Source organism: Chiloscyllium plagiosum, unplaced genomic scaffold (assembly GCF_037043375.1).
Source record: "Chiloscyllium plagiosum isolate Xiang-an unplaced genomic scaffold, Cpla_swu_hap1 HiC_scaffold_13, whole genome shotgun sequence".
NCBI lineage: Eukaryota > Metazoa > Chordata > Chondrichthyes > Orectolobiformes > Hemiscylliidae > Chiloscyllium > Chiloscyllium plagiosum.
The window spans coordinates 35073550-35094865 of NW_028270151.1; the positions used below are offsets into that span (position 1 = coordinate 35073550).

The 21316-nt window shown below is 41.1% G+C and overlaps 1 protein-coding gene across 4 annotated transcripts in view; it reads right to left on the minus strand.

Annotated features, from left to right (window-relative positions):
- Window positions 1-19602, minus strand: part of LOC122556324 (adhesion G protein-coupled receptor G7-like) — an 80201-nt gene extending 60599 nt beyond the window's left edge. The window contains exons 1-3 of one of the 4 annotated variants that reach the window (XM_087993515.1): window positions 19456-19602; window positions 5712-5999; window positions 4125-4238 (exon numbers count right to left, since the gene is read on the minus strand). In XM_087993515.1, coding sequence (XP_087849641.1) covers window positions 4125-4238; window positions 5712-5973 — 376 coding nt within the window. In that variant the 5' untranslated portion in view covers window positions 5974-5999; window positions 19456-19602. Of the gene's footprint in view, window positions 1-4124; window positions 4239-5711; window positions 6000-12515; window positions 13830-19455 lie in introns of those variants that run through there. The other 3 variants (XM_087993513.1, XM_087993514.1, XM_043702949.2) reach the window with 3 other exon arrangements.
- Window positions 19603-21316: the final 1714 nt, after the last annotated feature.

Sequence of the window (21316 nt, forward strand, 5' to 3'; positions counted from 1 at the left end):
CACCCCTTCCCCAATCCCAAACCTGCTCTGAGTTCGTAGAGATACCTAGGCAATTGAATAAGTATGGCTTTAGAGAGGGCTTTCACCTAATTAGAAGGCAAGAGGGTTCTGGAGAGGCTCTACATAGACTTACAAAGCAAAGGGATCTGGCAGGATTGCTGGGCTGTTATTGAGACAATGATACCCAGAGTGGGACAGAAAGGGACAGAATGTAGAAACATGAAAAAGCACCAAATAGGATCAAAGGGGGGAAAAAAATGATAAAAAGGTAGAATTAATGGCTCCTTACTTAACAATGCATAATATTCACAACAAATTAAATGAATTAATGGCACAAATAGAGAGACATGGTAATAAGGAGACCAAAGCTAACTATTCAGTAGTAGGTGGTTTCTTGAAAGGACAGGCAGGGAGAGTTTCTTAATACAGGATTGAAAAATGTAATAGGAAGAAATATTACAGATTGGAAGATAGATTATAATTCATATGGGCGAAAGTGAGAAATAACAAATGAAAGGAGACACTGGAGGGAGGAATCCATAGGTCTTTGAACAGTAACTATGCTGTAGGACAAAGAACAAATTGGCAGATAATAGGGGCATGGAAGAAAGGTAGTGCTTTAATCATGAGTGACTTCAACCTTTGTATAGTTTAGGAAAATCGAATTGGCAGAGGTAGCCATGATGAGAAAGTCATAGAATATGCTTGGGTCAAATTTCCAAAACAACATGCTGTGGCTCCAATTAGGGATCATGCTATTTTTGATCTGGTAATAATGCATGCTTAATAAGTAATCTCAGAGCACTAGATTCCTTAGGAAACAGTGACCATAAAATGGTAGCATTTAGCACTCAGTTTAAAAGGGAGAAGCTTAGGCCAAAAACAACTGTGTACAACTTAACTATGGGTAATTATAAAGCAATGAGGATAGGGTTGGCAAGGGAGAACTGGGAAAACAGACTAACAGAAAAGATGGTCAATAAACCAAAGCAGACATTTAAGAAATTCGTTCATAACTCACAGCAAAGACATATCCCAGTGAGAAAGAAGAAATCGAGGAAGGAAATAAACCAGCCATGGTTAACCAATTAAATTAAGAATACCATAAATTTGAAAGAAAAAACATTTGGGAAGATTACTGATTAAGCAAAGGATTAAGAAAGTTTTAAAAGTCAACAAAAGATGACAACTAAAATGAGGGAGAAAATAAACTTTAAGGGTAAACTGGCAAATAATATCAAAATGGAGAGTAAGAGCTTCTTTTAATATATAAAAAGTAAAAGAAAGGCTCAAGTGAACATAGACTACTTAAAGATTGGGTAAATAATAATGGGGAAGTGGGAAACAGCAGAGGAGTTTAAAAAAATGTTTTGCATCAGTCTTCACAGTAAAGGACACTAAAAACATTCCAAAAATACTAAACCATGGTGCAAAAGGGAAGGAGTAAATGAATACAACCATCACTGGAGGAAACGTACAAGGGACACTTACCAGGCTGAGGACCAATAAATCTCCTGAACTCAATGGTATCAATCCCAGGATGTTAAAAGAAGTAGTTACAGAGAGAGTGAGTACACTGGCAGTAATATTCCAAAAATCCTTAGAATTGGAAATGTCTCAGAGATTTGGAAAAAGCCAATGTCAATGATTTTCAAAAAGAGAGGAGACAAAAATCTGATAACTGTAGGCCAGTTAGCTTAACTTCTGTCATTAGAAAAATGTTACTAATTATAAAGGATACAATAACAGAACATTTAGAAATACATAACATAATCTAGCAGAGTAAGCAGGACTTCATGAAAGGGAAACTATAACTGCCAGATTTATTAGAATTCTTCGATTATAAACAGGATAAATAAAGGAATTGGAGGAACCAGTATGGTGTTGCATTTGGATTTCCAAAGATGTTTAATAAAATACTGCATTTAAGACTACTTAGTAAGATCAGAGACTATGGTGTTGGGGTTAGCATATTAAGCATGGTTAGAAGAACAACTAAATAATGGGAAACAGAGAGTTGGGATAAGGAAGGCATTTTCAGGATGGCAACCTATAATGAGTGTTGTGACATGGGGATCATGATAGGGCCACAATTATTTACAACATATAATAGTTACTTGGAAGAGGAAAGTGAATGTACAATAACCAAGTTTGTAAATGATAATAGATGGGAAGACAGGTGGTGAGGATGACACAAACAGCCTGCAGAGGGATATTGATCGATGAAGTGAGTGAGCAAAACTTTGGCAAATGGAATATTAGATTAGATTAGATTACTTACAGTGTGGAAACAGGCCCTTCGGCCCAACAAGTCCACACCGACCCGCCGAAGCGTATACCACCCAGAACCATACTCCTACATTTACCCCTTCACCTAACACTACGGGCAATTTAGCATGGCCAATTCACCTAACCTGCACATTTTTGGACTGTGGGAGGAAACCGGAGCACCCGGAGGAAACCCACGCAGACATGGGGAGAATGTGCAAACTCCACACAGTCACTCGCCTGAGGTGGGAATTGAACCCGGGTCTCTGGCACTGTGAGGCAGCAGTGCTAACCACTGTGCCACCGTGCTGCCCAATATAATGCAGGAAAACATGAAGTTATGCACTTAAACAGGAAGAATAGAGGAGCTGAATATTATTTAAATGGAGAAAGATTGCAGAAAGCTACAGCTTGGAGGGATCTGAGAGTCCTCAGGAGAAAGTGAGGTCTGCAGATGCTGGAGATCAGAGCTGAAAATGTGTTGCTGGAAAAGCGCAGCAGGTCAGGCAGCATCCAGGGAACAGGAGAATCGACATTTCGGGCATAAGCCCTTCTTCAGGAATGAGGAAAACTTTCCTCATTCCTGAAGAAGGGCTTATGCCCGAAACGTCGATTCTCCTGTTCCCTGGATGCTGCCTGACCTGCTGCGCTTTTCCAGCAACACATTTTCAGCTCTGAGAGTCCTCATCCAGGAATCACACAAGCCTCAGCGGATAATAGGGAAGGCAATTGGAATATTAGCCTTTATTTCAAAGAAAGTGATGTAAAAAGCTAAGCAAGTCTTGCTATACTAGGAAGACCACAGCTGAAGTACCATGACCTTAATCTATGAAAAACATACTGGCATTGGAGGCAGTCCAAAGAAGATTCACTCAGTTGATCCTTGGGATTAAGGAATTTTCTAATGAGGTGTGGGTGGGCTTCTACTCTTTGGAGTTTAAAAGAATAAAAGACTTGACTGAAACATGTAAAATTCTTAGGACACTTGACAGGGTGGATGTAGAGAAGTACTTTCTACTTGTGGGGAGTCGAGGACCATGGGACATATTCTCAGAGAAATGGGACACACATTGAGTACAGGTGAAGATGAATTTCTTCTCTCAGAGAGCAGTCAATCAGTGGAATTCTTTTACACAGAAGGCTATAAAGGCAGGGTCATCAACCATATCCAAGGCTGAGATGGACAGTGTTTAATCAGTAAGGGAATCAAAAGTTATGGGGAAAAGGCAGGAAAGTAGAGTTTGAGATTATCAGATGAACTAGGATATCATTGAGTGCAGAGCTGACTTGATGGGCCGAGTCATCTCTTTTGGCTCCTTCATCTGTGGTCTTATTGATGTCCCTCTACAAATTTTTCTTTCCCCCTCTATCTAACTCGCATACTAATTTCAATGATGGTTCCCACTCCCTTGCTTGATTACAACTCCATGTTGCCAGCAGAAATTGTAAACCTCACAAAATTAAAAAAGTCCAGAAATTCTCACTGACATATGAGCAGAGCTTTGATTCCAAAAGTAGCAGCCCCAATTAGATTGTCTCTCTCCTTAGGTGTTGCCAGATGGACTGGGTTTGTCCAGCACTTTCTGTTTTTATTCAGATAGAACCTTTAACATAGAACAATCTTTGCGTTCATTATAGAAACTAGTGAATATCAAAAAACAGGTTGGATTTCTTCCAGAAATATGGATAGGGGATGCTAAGTCAGAAATACTGACTGTTTGCGTGAAATGGGAACCATTGACAGGCAAGTATACTATTATTAAGTAACTAACTAGCTGTGCACTGCAAAGAAGAAGGCTATATAAACATTGGATAACTGCTAAACAGGTCACATGTTAAAAATTTAATTTACGTACCATTTGGTGAAGACCCACAGACCTGTATTGAAAATCCAGTGGATCCCAACTGAATGTGGTGAAATGTCAGATTAATATTAGGAAGAATATGTATAGATTGATTGCAGACTGCCTCTGGGGAAAGATAATAAATTTATCAGGAGAGTTTTCAATAATTTCTAGCCTATGTTCTGTATCATTTTTGATGGGAATAATTTTGGTTTCTCCTCTTTCCTCTTTGCTTCCTTTCTTCTCCTGTGAATATTTAATCCATGCTGTGTATATTGCCATGGGTACCAGCTACCTGTCAATGCCAACCAAGTATGTGAACTGGAAAGTAGTTGTTAACATACACTTTACTGCCTCCAAATTTATTTTCTCGCTGAGGGAACGCTTTGGACTTTTCCCATCTGTAGCCCAGATGTATAGAGATTCATCTGAATGTCCTAACTATTTTCTGAACTGAAATCAACAAATACAGCACATCAGAGGAGGTATTAACCTCTTTTGGAGTTCTACTCTAAACAGGGCCCAGATGAAGTTCTCAGCCTGTACCAGGACCTGACATGTCCAGATCCTGAATAATTTTACATCACTTCCTCTGCACAATGGGCCAACATACATCAAGAGTCTAACACATATTTGAGACCTGAGTTCATTAAAGAAGAAGTGACAGATCCAAACTGCAAAGACTTTTCTTGCATTGACATAGTGAATGCTGGTCACCTTCTACTTTTGAGCTTTCTGAAGTATTCAACATCAGGGAGCAATCTCATGATCTAATTGGCAGTGGTGGTTGCTTGTGTTACAATGGACACAGGTTGGGTGCCTACCAGAAGAGGCCAGAAAAAACAGCTTTTTCTTAATGCCTAGTACCACCGGTCATTTGGCTGCCTTGTTTAAACTTATTGCGACTATGGGAATTTCCTCATTCTGGCCCCAATTTCTCATTTACATCGCATCACAATTCAGATGAGCAAAACCAACAGAATCATATGACTGTTTATTTGATGAATGGAGCAAACACAGCTCTCAAAAAATCCATAAGTTTATTTCTGAATCTCTAAGACATCTCGTACAATTTCAGCAAGTACAACTTTTATAATGCATGCTTCACACCCCGGCCTTGTCAGAGTTATGGGCATTGATGCACTCTGCATTCCTATATGGACATGAAGCACAATATACAACTGTTTGGTCATATTGCACTGTGAGGAATGCATTCAATGGAGAGAGAAATAAAATTACACAAAGAATGCAAGGATAAATGGTAAAGCTGTCAGAAACAGACAGATTAATAATAAGAAACATTTGTGAAGAGCAAACCAGGAGATGAGGCAAATAGAAAGACAGCACAAGAAAGAACAAATTGGGAGTGTAGAGAAAAATTATAGAGAAATTTTGAAGTGATATGTTGTTATTTCAGTAAACATAAATGTTATGGAAAAGAACTTTCAACAACAAGAAATTTGTTTTCTTTAAAAGATCTTGACCGTGATTATATCTTTAACAGTGGTATCGTTAGGAATACATGTATTAATTGAATTCACATTAAATAAGAAGAGCAAGATAATTTAAAAGAATGGAATCACTGGTTCATATACTTACTTTCAGCACAATTTATTCCTGTCCAATCTTGAGGGCAAATGCAAACATAATTATATGTCGCCTCAATGCATGTCCCACCGTTTTGACAAGAATCAGGCTTACACAGATTTCCTGGAACTGAGGTTGTAGTTCTGATGGTGGTTGGTGAGGTTGTAGTTCTGATGGTGGTTGGTGAGGTTGTAGTTGTCAAGGTGGTTGCTGAGGTTGCAGTTGAACTTGAGGTGATTTCTATTGTTGGTGTTGTTGACTCTGGAGTTGACATTGCTGTAGCTTGTGCCGCTATTGTTTCTGAAAGTCAACATATATAAAATGAAAACATTACAGAGTCTAATAACATGAGTGGTGATCCATCATGCAACTTCTATCACATTAAATTCCATCCACTCAATTGACACCCATCTCCAGAAAGTGGAGGCAGTAGATAGTATGTTAAAATTTTCCCTTAGATCAGCTACTCCAGCACTATCCTGCCATTCTGTTTTAATTTCATAATCTGCATATGTCATTTCTTCAGCAGTTTTACTGGGGGTGACTAAGTTACTTCAATTAGTAGAATCATCAAGTCCTAAGCATGGAAACAGACCCTTCAGTCCAACTTGTTCATGCCAACCAGATTTTCTAAACTGCACTAGCCCCATTTGCCCGTAACTAAACTCAACAGTATTTTTCCTGTTATTACTAGGCTAAACTTTAAAATGATTTCCATAGTAAGACCATGAGACCATAAGAAATAGGTGCAGGAGTAGGCTATTCAGCCCCTCCAGTCTTCTCCACTACTCAATAGGCTCATGGCTGATCCAACATCATCCACTTTCCAGCCCTTTCCCCATAACCCTTGATTCTACTACTTATCAAAAATCTAATTCAGTCTCTACACATGCATTTTGCCCTTACAGCTCTTTGTGACAAGTTATTCCAAAGACAACCCTTGTGATAATAGGTAGAACTATTAGTTTATGAATACACACTTTTTTTAACTAAACCTAATGGAATTAAAAAAAATATTCATTCTTATCAAACACCTTCATTATGTCTGTCAAATTGATGTCCGTTTAGTGTTTACCACAGGTGATGCATAATGTCAATTACAGCACAGGTAAAAGTCACATAAGTAATAAAAGCCATCCAGTACATGAAATACAATTGCATTTTTCCAAACAATCACCTTTTCACAAAACCTTTTCAAAAAATGTATGCACTATCATTTGTTGTTGCAAATTATTTAAGTTACCAATGGTCAAAGAAAATTATTTTTCATTATTAAAACTGTGCTAATTTCACATGCATCAGTCTCTGTATATGATTGCATACTTAATCTTGGAATCATGCAGGTTTCCTAATGGAGTGCATGAACATTTCTGTTAGCTATTTATTTCCTATCTGCTCTTTCTTAGGGTGATGTTCCCTTTCCAGGGAAGGACATTGCTCTGGTGGGTGCTGTTGCCATGGTAACTATTCTCTCTCTCACACACACCTTATATGTATGTATAAAGAACAAAAGAAAATTTACAGCCCAGGAACAGGCCCTTCGGCCCTCCAGCCTGAGCCGATCCAAATGTACTGTCTAAACCTGTCTGTCAATTCCTAAGCATCTGTATCCCTCTGCTCCCCACCTACTCATGCATATGTCCAGACGCATCTTAAATGAATCTAACGTGCCTGCCTCCACCACATCTGCTGGCAACGCGTTCCAGACACCCACAACCCTCTGTGTGAAGTACTTGCCTCATTGATCCCCCTTAAACTTTCCACCTCTCACCTTGAAAGTGTGACCTCTCATTATTAAATCCTTCACCCTGGGAAAAAGCTTGTCTCTATCCACCCTGTCTATACCCTTCATGATTTTGTAAACCTCAGTCAGGAGCCCCCCCCAATTGCTTTTTTTCTAATGAAAATAAACCTAACCTACTCAACCTCTCTTCATAGCTAGCACCTTCCATACCAGGCAACATCCTCGTAAATTTTATCTGCACCCTCTCCAAAGCGCCCACATCCTTTTGGTAATGTGGCGACCAGAACGGTACACAGTATTCCAAATGTGGCCGAACCAACATCCAATACGATTTTAACATGACTTGCCAGCTCTTATACTCAACACCCCGTCCAATGAAGGCAAGCATACGATATGCCTTCTTGACCACTCTGTCCAGGTGTGCAGCAACCTTCAGGGTAGAATGGATCTGCACTCCCCGATCTCTCTGCCCATCAACTTTTCCCAAGGCTCTTATGTTCATTGTATAATTTGCTCTAGAATTAGTCTTCCTAAATGCATCACCTCACATTTGTCTGGAATGTGTATTGTGGAAGTTACCAGCAAATCCAATCCTGGCTAGTGGCTCCAGTCACCTTTTCCTGTAAACTGTTTATGCATGTCCCTGCTAAAGGAAGGAAAAATAAATCCTTCCAGGGTTTGCAAAAGATCAATTCTCAATCAGTGACTGAAAGTTTGAACTTTACCAAACAACTTCATGCCATCAGCAAAGAACTGAAAAAAGGATTGAAGGAAACTGAAGATATTGAAGATATTGAAGAAAAACTCAGAGTCCTCTACTTCAGATAGACATGACTGAGCTGTGTTATCTCTGGGGTTTTTCACTTTTTAAGTGGATGTAACATCAGCCTAAACTGAATTCCCTGATGTCTTGAATGGTTACATTTCAATATCTCATTGGTCATCACCGTGGAATAATTATTTATTTCCTCTGTATAAGATGCCATCTTTGGCTATCACTTCACCAGTTATGTCCAATCTGCTATGATACTAACTGATGCATCCTTGATGGTTTCAGATCATCCTTTCATCACTACTTCTTGCAGCATTAGGAGAATTGCACCTTGTTCTGTAGTTTGCTTAATTTGAACATGATATTTGTCTCTCAGAGTCCGGTCTACTGAATTATAATTTCCAGAGCATGGCAAGCTGTTGCTTTATTTTATCTGGAAAATGGAACACTCTGTCTTTCTATGGAAGGCTCCTCTTGACAGCATTTTAGCAATGTACACCTGTTCCTCTTACTTGTATGCCACCTCCAGATGATATCTCTGGAAACAAAGTAACATTCTTTACAAATGCTTTGGAGCAATCAGAAGTGATTTGAGGATGATGCTTTGACCTGGCTTGTGGTGAGACTCCATTGTCACTTGTCTCTCCCAAACAGGCTTTGATTAAGTACTGACAAGCATAGACAGTGACTGAGCATTCATTGTCTATTGGAGCACAGAGTTGTTCATTTTGCTTGGATGTAAATACAACTGGTTGGCCTTGCTGCATAAGGGTTGCTCCAAGTCCTGACAAAACACTCTAAGGAGATTTCATCTTTGATATCATAGTAACTCAGTGTGGCATTTTCCTCACAATCTCTTTAATTCTAGTCAAAGCTGAAACTCATTCTGTGCCCCAGTACCACTGTGCTATGTCTTTAGCGGTGAGCTATGAGCTAGCAAAACGATTGATGACTGAGAAGTTTTATGACAAATAAGACAAAAGCTTTCTGAAGTAGACCATATATCCAACAAAGTGATGCAATGGTTTCACATCTGTTGGTCAGTGCATCTCTGCTACAGCTCTCACCTTGTCAGGATCTACATGAAGCCCTTCTGCTATCAGTACACATTGTATGTAATTGTCTTCAAGCATCTTCAACTCCATTTATTTTTCAGCTTCAGGTTCATCTGAGGGCCTTGCTATGCACTAGCAGATTATTCACAATAATTTCCACTTTGGAAGATCACTGACTAACACATGCTATCCTCATTGATACTCTTCTGATGCAGTTGAATTGTCAAACAGCATGTCCGCAACCCAAAAATCTTTAAATGCAACATGAACAGCCTCCCCTTAATGATAAAGTCAGAAGAGGTAATGTTCACTAATGACTACACAATGTTCAACACCATCCATGTCCAAATACAGCAAGATCTGAATAGTTTGTGACTGTCAAGTGGCAAATAACATAAATGCTGTACAAGTGTCAAGCAATGATCATCTCCAACAAGAGAGAATCGAACTATTTCCCCTTGATATTCAAAGACAGTAACATTGCTGGACCCTCATCAGCATTCTGGGGTTTAGATTGGATTGGAAACTGAACTGCACTATCCACATAAATACGATGCTTACAAGAGCAGTTCAGTCTGAGAACCATGCCTTAAAAAAATCTACCATCTGATTTTCCAAAGCCTATTCAAACCATAGAGTTCAAGTCAGCAGTGTGTTGGAATAATCACCCCTTCCCTTATTAGTGCAAGTGCAACATCATTCAAGAGCTTGATATCATCCAGAACATGATATCATGATTAGCATCACATCCATAAGCTTTCACTTCCTGCACCATCGACATTCAGTGGCAGGAGCATACACAATCTACAAAATGCTTTTCAGAAATTTGTCAAGGCTTTTTACATAGCATCTTCCAAACTCATGACCACCACAATCTAGAAGGTCAATAGCAGCCAATACGTATACATGGAAACATTACCATTGCAAGTTCCCTCCAAGTCATTCATTATTTTGATTTGGAAATGTATTGCCATTCCTTCAATGGCATGGGGTCACAATCCTAGAAACCCCGCGAACGACATTATGAGTGTACCTAGACCAAATAGGTTGCAGCAGTTCAAGGAGATAGCTTATCATCACATAGGGTTGGATAATAAACACAGGTCTAGCCAGTAATGCCATATACCATGAACGAATTTTAAAAAGCATTTAACTATCTGTATCTCCTGAATGACATTCAGAATCTAGTTAGAAGATTATTGTTTTCTTATAGCTTCAGTTGTTAGTAACCACCCTTTGTTTTGAGGATGGTAAAGACTTGTGTCTTGATAAGTTGTGACTGAATTTCTTCAATATTTAGTATAGAGTGTTGACCTCTATTCAAAGCTTCATTGACTTCATTTGGATTTGTGCATACACTCAATTTTCCAGGTTCTTTCACTGCTATCATGCTGCTAATCCAGTCTGCGGGAGTTGTCATTTACTTGATTACTCCATCCTTTACCAACTTTTTTATTTTGACTTTCAGGCTGGACTTAAGGGCAACTCTCCTGGATTACTGATGAAGGGCTTCCGCCCGAAATGTCAATTGTCCTGCTCCACTGATGCTGAGTTAGTGTTCCCCTACTCCATTGCATTGGACTCTCAGTTTTGTTTATCTTCTTGGTATAAGTATTGCTCCATGCTCTCCCCTCAACCTTAGCTTTGAAGGCTTCATTTTCAGTTAGGAGAAAGTGAGGACTGCAGCTGCTGGAGATCAGAGCTGAAAATGTGTTGCTGGAAAAGCGCAGCAGGTCAGGCAGCATCCAAGGACCAGGAGAATCGATGTTTCGGGCATGAGCCCTTCCTCAGGAATGAGGAGTGTGTGCCAAGCAGGCTAACGTAAAAGGTAGGGAGGAGGGACTTGGTGGAGGGGCTTTGGAAATGTGATCGGTGGAAAGAGGTTAAGGTGAGGGTGATAGGCCGGAGTGCGGGTTGGGGCAGAGAGGTCAGGAAGAAGATTGCAGGTTAGGAAGGTGGTGCTGAGTTCGAGGGTTGGGACTGAGACAAGGTGGGGAGAGGGGAAATGAGGAAACTGGAGAAATCTGAGTTCATCCCTTGTGGTTGGAGGGTTCCTAGGCGGAAGATGAGGCGCTCTTCCTCCAGCCGTCGTGTTGCTATGGTCTGGCGATGGAGGAGTCCAAGGACCTGCATGTCCTTGGTGGAGTGGAAGGGGGAGTTGAAGTGTTGAGCCATGGGGTGATTGGATTGGTTGGTCCGGGTGTCCCAGAGGTGTTCTCTGAAACGTTCCGCAAGTAGGCGCTGCACCCGATGTGGCCTCCTCTATATTGGGGAGACAGGCCGCCTACTTGCGGAACGTTTCAGAGAACACCTCTGGGACACCCGCACCAACCAATCCAACCACCCCGTGGCTCAACACTTCAACTCCCCCTCCCACTCCACCAAGGACATACAGGTCCTTGGACTCTTCCATCGCCAGACCATAGCAACATGACGGCTGGAGGAAGAGCGCCTCATCTTCCGCCTAGGAACCCTCCAACCACAAGGGATGAACTCAGATTTCTCCAGTTTCCTCATTTCCCCTCCCCCCCACCTTGTCTTAGTCCCAGCCCTCGAAATCAGCATCACCTTCCTAACCTGCAGTCTTCTTCCAGACCTCTCCGCCCCCACCCCCACTCCGGCCTATCACCCTCACCTTAACCTCCTTCCACCGATCGCATTTCCAACGCCGGTCCCCCAAGTCCCTCCTCCCTACCTTTTATCTTAGCCTGCTTGGCACACTCTCCTCTTTCCTGAAGAAGGGCTCATGCCCGAAACGTCATTTCTCCTGCTCCTTGGATGCTGCCTGACCTGCTGCGCTTTTCCAGCAACACATTTTCAGCTTCATTTTCAGTTAACCATCTTGAGCAGTGACACAAATTTGTGAAGCTCATGGCTTTACCCAAAGTATTGCAGTCTATCTGGCATTTGATGCATTCTTCCCACGGTCATCATTCAAACAGTCACAAACCATTTATTAATGAAAGACCTGACAATACCAACAAATGTTATTCATCAGAATCATCAGCTGACATTTCTCCATCACAAATCTTTATGGGCTTGTTTTGTTTCTTTCTAGTAAAACACTTGCACACAAAATTATTCAGTTTCATCTACAACTTCAGGTACATTCCAGGTCAACCTCACAAAGAGTTGATTTAAAGTAGGTTTGTCTAACGGAAGAAAATAATAAGTGAAATGAAGCAATCAGTGCCTACCCTAGAGGATATACTGTGCTTGCATTGAGAATCATTATCATACTATACCAGTTGGTAGTTCAGAAGTGGATTGGCTTGTTGTATTTAGTGATGTCTCATTCTGCATTTTAGTAGTAGTAGCCAATGGAGAAAGCTTAACAGATGGTGATGTATGATTTTCCCTCTGTGCTGTTGTTTCCGGAGTTAATGTGGGGAAAGGGGTGTGCACTATCGTCCCGTTTTCAGTCTGTGTAGTTGATTCTGAAGTTATTGGGATTATTGTATTCACTGTTGTCTGGTTTTCTCTCTGTGTCGATGTTTCGGACGTTGTTGAAAAAATTGCATTCACTGTTGTCCAGTTTTCTCTCTGTGGTGTTGTTTCTGGAGTTAATGTTGAGAAAGTTGCATTCACCGTTGTCCAATCTTCTCTCTGTGATGTTGTTTCTGGAGTTAATGTTGGGAAAGTTGTATTCACTGTTGTCCAGTTTTCTCTCTGTGGTGTTGTTTCTGGAGTTAATGTTGAGAACGTTGTATTCACCGTTGTCCAGTCTTCTCTCTGTGATGTTGTTTCTGGAGTTAATGTTGGGAAAGTTGTATTCACCGTTGTCCAGTCTTCTCTCTGTGATGTTATCTCTGGAGCTAATGTTGGGAAAGTTGTATTCACCGTTGTCCAGTCTTCTCTCTGTGACGTTGTTTCTGGAGCTAATGTTCGGAAAGTTGTAATCTCTGTTGTCCAGTTTTCTCTCTGCGATGTTGTTTCTGGAGCTAAAGTTGGGAAAGTTGTATTCACTGTTGTACAGTCTTCCCTCTGTGATGTTGTTTCTGGAGCCAGAGTTGGGAAAGTTGGATTTACTGTTGTCCAGTTTTCTCTCTGTGATGTTGTTTCTGGAGCTAAAGTTGGGAAAGTTGTATTCACTGTTGTACAGTCTTCCCTCTGTGATGTTGTTTCTGGAGCCAGAGTTGGGAAAGTTGGATTTACTGTTGTCCAGTTTTCCCTCTGTGATGTTGTTTCTGGAGCTAATGTTGGGAAAGTTGTATTCACTGTTGTCCAGTTTTCCCTCTGTGATGTTATCTCTGGAGCTAATGTTGAAAAAGTTGAATTTGCTGTTGTCCAGTTTTCTCTCTGTGATGTTATCTCTGGAGCTAATGTTGAAAAAGTTGAATTTACTGTTGTCCAGTTTTCTCTCTGTGATGTTATCTCTGGAGCTAATGTTGGGAAAGTTGTATTCACTGTTGTCCAGTTTTCCCTCTGTGTTGTTGTTTCTGGAGCTAATGTTGGGAAAGTTATATTCACTGTTCTCCAGTTTTCCCTCTGTGTTGTTGTTTCTGGAGCTAATGTTGGGAAAGTTGTATTCATTGTTGTCCAGTTTTCTCTCTGTGATGTTGTTTCTGGAGTCAGTGTTGGGAAAGTTGGATTTACTGTTGTCCAGTTTTCTCTCTGTGATGTTGTTTCTGGAGTCAGTGTTGGGAAAGTTGTATTCATTGTTGTCCAGTTTTCTCTCTGTGATGTTGTTTCTGGAGTCAGTGTTGGGAAAGTTGTATTCACTGTTGTCCAGTTTTCCCTCTGTGACGTTGTTTCAGGAGCTAATGTTGGGAAAGTTGAATTTACTGTTGTCCAGTCTTCCCTCTGTGTTGTTGTTTCTGGAGCTAATGTTGGGAAAGTCGAATTTACTGTTGTCTGGTTTTCTCTCTGTGATGTTATCTCTGGAGCTAATGTTGGGAAAGTTGTATTCACTGTTGTCCAGTTTTCCCTCTGTGACGTTGTTTCAGGAGCTAATGTTGGGAAAGTTGAATTTACTGTTGTCCAGTCTTCTCTCTGTGATGTTGTTTCTGGAGCTAATGTTCGGAAAGTTGAATTTACTGTTGTCCAGTTTTCCGGCTGTGACGTTGTTTCTGGAGCCAGTGTTGGGAAAGTTGGATTTACTGTTGTCTGGTTTTCCCTCTGTGCTGTTGTTTCTGGAGCTAATGTTGGGAAAGTTGTATTCACCGTTGTCCAGTTTTCTCTCTGTGATGTTGTTTCTGGAGCTAATGTTGGGAAAGTTGTATTCACCGTTGTCCAGTTTTCTCTCTGTGGTGTTGTTTCTGGAGCTAATGTTGGGAAAGTTGTATTCACCATTGTCCAGTTTTCTCTCTGTGTTGTTGTTTCTGGAGCTAATGTTGGGAAAGTTGTATTCACCGTTGTCCAGTTTTCTCTCTGTGGTGTTGTTTCTGGAGCTAATGTTGGGAAAGTTGTATTCACCATTGTCCAGTTTTCTCTCTGTGTTGTTGTTTCTGGAGCTAATGTTGGGAAAGTTGTATTCACCGTTGTCCAGTTTTCTCTCTGTGGTGTTGTTTCTGGAGCTAATGTTGGGAAAGTTGTATTCACCGTTGTCCAGTTTTCTCTCTGTGGTGTTGTTTCTGGAGCTAATGTTGGGAAAGTTGTATTCACCATTGTCCAGTTTTCTCTCTGTGTTGTTGTTTCTGGAGCTGCTATCAGCAAAGTTACAAAAACATCCATCTGTAAAAGGAAACCAGTATATTTATGCCACATAAATGCTGTTGCTCTGGAATTCTGAAGAATCCAGAATGGAAATGAAGCAACTAGCTGTTCTCTTAGCAAACATTTTGGGTCTTTAACTATTATATTTGTATTGTGATATTGTGTATTTATTAATGACTTATGTATGATCACAGAGAACTCTATGTCCAAATATGCCTTAGATATCCCTTAATCCTTGAATTGAGTGGTTCAAAGGGCAGCTAAATGTTATCCACATTATCGTGGGCCTGATATCATGTGTAACCAGACCAGGTGAAAGCAAGAATCTCCTTCCCTAAAGGGCTTTTGTGAATGAGATGGTTCTATAGCAATCAATAATGGTCCCACGGTCATCATCACTGAGACCAACTTTTAATTCCAGATTTTGATTCCTTGATTTTGGATTTCACCAGTACCATGATGGGATTTAAACCCATAGGCATGAGTCTTTACATCTCTGGTTTACTAGTCCAGTGACATTATCAATAGACTTTTACAGCATTACAACACTTAGATTTATGCTGGTCATCAAGAACCCATCTATTCTAATCAGCACATGGCCCAAAGCCTTGTATACAATGGTCTTTCAAGTATTTATCTGAACACTTCTCAAATGGTGTGATCACTCCACCCTTTTAGACAGTGAGTTCCTGATACCCCCATTCTCTGGGTAAAAACATTTACCACAAATCTCTTCTGAACACTTTTTTGCAAGTAAGTGTGGGCCATTTAGAAATGCAGGGTGAACAGAAGGCAATGGTATGGTGATATTGTTGTTTGATTCGTAATCTAGATACCCACCTAATCCTCTGGATACACTGGTTTGAATTCAACCATGGCAGATGATGGAATTTGAATTTTAAAATTTCTGGTCTTAAAATTTAATATAGTAGTTGTCATAAATACCAATCTGGTTCACTAATGTCCTTTAGGAAATAACGTTTTCTGGGCATCTATGAGCAATGTGGACCATTAGCAGCTGCAGAATCATACTTCACCACATACTGCTACCTCATGACAATGCACATCCCCATTATCATCAAGACAGGGGATCCAAACCTGGTTCAGTGAAGCCTGCCAGAGAACACCAGGCATTTCTAAAAGTATCAATTGTGTGAAGCCACAGCACGGGACTCCTTATGTGTCAAATAGCCTAAGGGGACAAATGATTGACAGGAGTGAGCCATTTCCACTACAAATGAATCAGATCCAGGACAAAAAGAAAAAGAACTGAAGAAACTCAGCAGGTCTGGCAGCATCGTGGAAAGAAATACAGAGTTAACATTTCAAGTCCAGTGATGCTCTGGAAAAGGGTTACGAGACTCGAAATCTAAACTTTCTCTCCCCAAATGCTGCCAGAACTGCTGAATTTCTCCAGCACTTTCTCCTTTAGTCTCAGCTCACTGGTATCCACAGTGCTTTGTTTTATTTTGAATCAGATCTAAGCTCTTGCAGATCCCACCCTACCTCACCCCACCACATCACACCCCACCCCACCCCACTGGCCCCACACCCAATGAGTTAGTTTAAATCCTCCCCAATAACACTGGCAAACCTCCCTGAAGGAAGTTAGTCTCATTCTGGCTCAGGCACAACCTGGGTTCTAACGCTACCCCAAAAATAATCCTCATGTGCCAGAAATCTAAAGCCCTCCCTCCTGCACCATCTCTCCAACTACACCTTCTTGTGAACCAACCTCCTACTCCTGTACTGACCAGCACATGACATTGGAAGTAATCCAGAGATTATTACCTTTTGGGTCCTGGTTTTTAATTGACTTCCTAGCTCCCTAAATTCTGCTTTCAGAACCTCATCCCTCTTTCCACCTTTGCGCTTGTTACCAATCGGACCATGATCTCTGTTTGCCCTTCCCCTTCAGAATGCCCTGCAACCATTCAGTGATGTCCTTGACCCTGATACAGTGAGGCAACATTGTACCCTGGATTCTCTTTCGCAGCTGCAGAAACAAACCGCCTGTCTGTTTCCTTTACAGTTGAATTCCCTTCCACTATAGCCCTGTTGTTCCTCTTCTTCCCTCTTTTGCAGCACACCTACAGATGGTGCCATAAGGTTTGCTGTCGCAGTCATCTCGCCAACACTATATCTCTTAGAAAGGTGGATGGCTACAGGGGACTCCTGTATGACCTACCATTCTCCACACTGCCTGATGATTACTCATGCACTTTCTGTCTGTTTAATCTGTATATGCAATGTGACCACCGCACAGAATGTTCTATCCTTGACATGATCAGCTCATGGATGTTCCACAGTGAGTCCACCCACAATGCCAGCTCTGAAATGCAGTACACCAGTAGCTGCAACTGGGCACACTTCCAGCACATGTGGCCACCAGGAAGAACTGAAGCTTCTATGATTTGTTATGGAGCATAAAAGGAACATATCATCGGGGTGAGCTCTGCTACAATGACTTCCTTAAAGCAATGGGAACAATTTCTTGTCACAGTCACCCCATCACACTCCATGCATAGACAGCTGTACAGTATCTCAGCCAGTTTAGCTAGTTTCCTGTTTCCAATATCTGTATGGCGCCACCATCAACCTTTTATGAAAAAAAAGGAGGCAAGGTTCCCTACTCAAAGAATTTCCCCAGGACCAGTCAGGAATCTAGTGAATCTGAAAATGACAGTGAGACAAAGTATCCAGGCCTCCAAATGAAGGTCTGTGAATCTATCATGAAGCTCAAACCAGACAGGATCCCTGAAAATGTTTTTTAAATTTGTTCACAATTTAGCCCTGATACCAAGAGGGCTCCTTCATCTATTTTTGTATCCTCACAAACTTTCTCTTGCTGAACAGTGTGAAAAACTGGAAGGATTCATGTGCTTATCGACAAATTGATGAACATTCACAAATACACCTTCCCTTAGCCATCTCAAAGTCTTGGAGGAACATGAGGAACCTGCAGACTTAAGTTCAGAGGCAGGGTCACTAATAACAGAGTGGCAAGCCCAGTATCACAAGTGGTCATGGCTTGGATGGAGAGTGCAACCTTGTCCTTTCATAAACAAAGAGGCCCCAGAGTTTCTGGCTTTGCAGGCAAGTGAAAGCTGAGAAGATGCTGAAATTAGTATTTGTGTCTGCCTCTTCCATAGTATTGTGGCATCCTCCGCTAACCCAGTCAACACTAGCCTAAAGCTGAAGAGTACTGTGGATATTTGACCTCATTTCAATAACAGGAAATACATTTGAATTGTTGACGCTGGAAGGTTTGCTGGGTCAACAGTGCTGTGGCAGAAGTACAAATTCCTGCACTGTTCTGGTGAGAATTATAGGTTAGATTTCTTCACCAGGTTTCACAAATACTGAAAATGAATTTAAATGTTTGAAGCATTAATAAAGCTTTGATTTTAAAAACTATGTCCTACACCCAATTGTTTTCAGCTATTACATCAATGAAATTCCCTCCTGGTATATAGGAAAATGGTTGTTGTTGTTTGAGGTTAGTCATCTCAACCACAGGATATCACAGCAGGCGCCCCTCAGATAGCATCCCAGGATCAACTCTCTCCAGCAGCTACATTAATGAACGTCCCTCCAGAATAAGGTCAGAAGTGGGGATGTTTGCTGATAGTTTCACAATGTTCAGCACCATTCACAAATCCTCAGATACTGAGCAGTCTTTGGACCAAAGCTTGGACTTACATTCAGGCAAGTAACATTCACCATCACACATTGCCAAGCAATGATAAAATGAGTGAAACTAACCACCTTTGTTGGACATTCAATGGCATTACCATTTCTTATCTGCCATTATAAAGGTCCTTGAAGTTACCACTAATATGAATCTTAACTTGACCGATACTATGGCAGATCAGAGGGCAAGAATTCTACAGCAAATAACTCATCGACTGTCTCCTTAATACCTGACCAGATTCTACAGGGTACAAGTCAGGAGTGTGATGGAATAATCTTCACTTGCCTGAAAGATTGCACTTGCAACAGCATTCAAAAAGCTCACACTATCCAAGACTAAATAACCCACTGATTAGTATGCATCTATACAGCTTAAGCATTTTCTGTCTCCAGCACCAACACAGTACAAGATACTGGAAAAACAGCAACACTCCAATGACCTTTTGTCAGCACTTTCAAACCCCATAGCCTCTGTCACCTCGAGACAAAAGCACTAGACACATGGCACCACCTGAAAGTTGCCACAACTTGACTTCTAATTAAATCACCATGACTTTAGTGTTGCTGAGCCATAACACTTCCTAACGCACTCTGGGTATACTCTGGGTGGACTGCAGCGGTTCAAGAAGGAAACACCATAACATTTTCAAGGGTAATTAGAGATGGGCACAAGTGCAGACATTGCTACCAATAAATCATTCTTAACTTTAAAACCCAGTTGCAAACAGCATGAACGTAAAGATATATTTGAATAAGGTTTTAAATTTAGCATTTCATAAAAGCAAACATAGTCAAATAGTTAAGAATTTGATCTGAACAACGAACAAATAATCTTACCAAAGGTGACAGGAAAAGGACACAAAAATATATTATATCTCTTGCCATTGCAGAGTTATAGTGCATGATGTTTCTGAAGAAATAATTCCAAAATTATTACTGTTACTAGAAGAGTCAAGCAATGTTTTGAGCACGTCCAACAATGGATGTTGTGTTTTAAATACTAAATTAACTTTATTTTATTATACCCTGGGACACTGAGCAATGCTGCATAATTATGTTTACTTAATCATGTTTCCATTTGGACTTTTGCCTGTAATATATTCATTTAATCTCATGAAAGAACATCTTACATAAAGTGTTTATGACATTTTCATTTTTGTTTGCGACTGATAAATGTTCACGTAAAAATGTGTTTCCAGATTCACTTTTCTTTTCATGGATATTCATTTCAAGGTTTCAACAATATTCAATGACATTGAAAATATCATTAGACCCCCAGGACAAGACTATGACTCTATGACAAACACCAAAAAAGACATATCTTCCCCCAAAGTATTATGAAATGGGTGGCATGGTGGCTCAGTAGTTAGCACTGCTGCCTCACAGCACTAGGGTCCCTGGTTAAATTCTAGCCTTGGAGTTTGCACATTCTCCCCATGTGTGGAGTTTGCACATTCTCCCCATGTCTGTGTGGGTTTCCTCCAGGTGCTCAGATTTCCTCACACAATCTAAAGATGTGCAGGCTTGGTAAATTGGCCATAGTGTAAGGTGCATTAGTCAAAGGGTTGGTGTGGACTTGTTGGGCCGAAGGGCCTGTGTCCACACTGTAGGGAATCTAATCTAATCTGTGGAACTGCCTACACAAGAGGTTAATTTAGATTAGATTAGGTTTTTTACAGTGTGGAAACAGGCCCTTCGGCCCAACAAGTCCACACTGACCCTCCGAAGAGCAACCCACCCAGACTCCTACATTTACCCCTTCACTTCACACTACGGGCAATTTAGCATGGCCAATTCATCTAACCTGCACATCTTTGGACTGTGGGAGGAAACCAGAGCACCCGGAGGAAATCCATGCAGACATGCAGGGGAAAATGTGCAAACTCCACACAGACAGTTGCCCAAGGCAGGAATTGAACCCTGGTCTCTGGTGCTGTGAGGCTGCAAGTGTTGACCACTGTGCCACCATGCTGCCCCGGATGCACAAAGTGTATTTAAGATTGAAGTATTCATAACTTTGGGCAGGGGGTTTACATTAATGACTTTCCAGTCATAGAGTCATAGATTCATAGAGATGTACAATATGGAAACAGACCCTTCGGTCCAACCAGTCCACGCCGACCAGATATCCCACCTGCCAGCACCCGGCCCATATCCCTCCAAACCCTTCCTATCCATATACCCATTCAAATTCCTCTTAAATGTTGCAATTGTACCAGCTTCCACCACATCCTCTGGCAGCTCATTCCATACACGTATCACCCTCTGCGTGAAAAAGTTGCCCCTTAGGTCTCTTTTATATCTTTCCCCTCTCACCCTAAACCTATGCCCTCTAGTTCTGGACTCCCCAACCTCAGGGAAAAGACTTTGCCTATTTATCCTATCCATGCCCCTCATAATTTTGTAAACCTCTATAAGGTCACCCCTCAGCCTCTGACATTCCAGGGAAAACAGCCCCAGCCTATTCAGCCTCTCCCTGTAGCTCAGATCCTCCAACCCTGGCAACATCCTTGTAAATCTTTTCTGAACCTTTTCAAGTTTCACATCTTTCCGATAGGAAGGAGACCAGAATTGCACTCAATATTCCAACAGTGGCCTAACCAATGTCCTGTACAGCCACAACATGACCTCCCAATTCCTGTACTCAATACTCTGACCAATAAAGGAAAGCATACCAAACACCTTCTTCACTATCCTA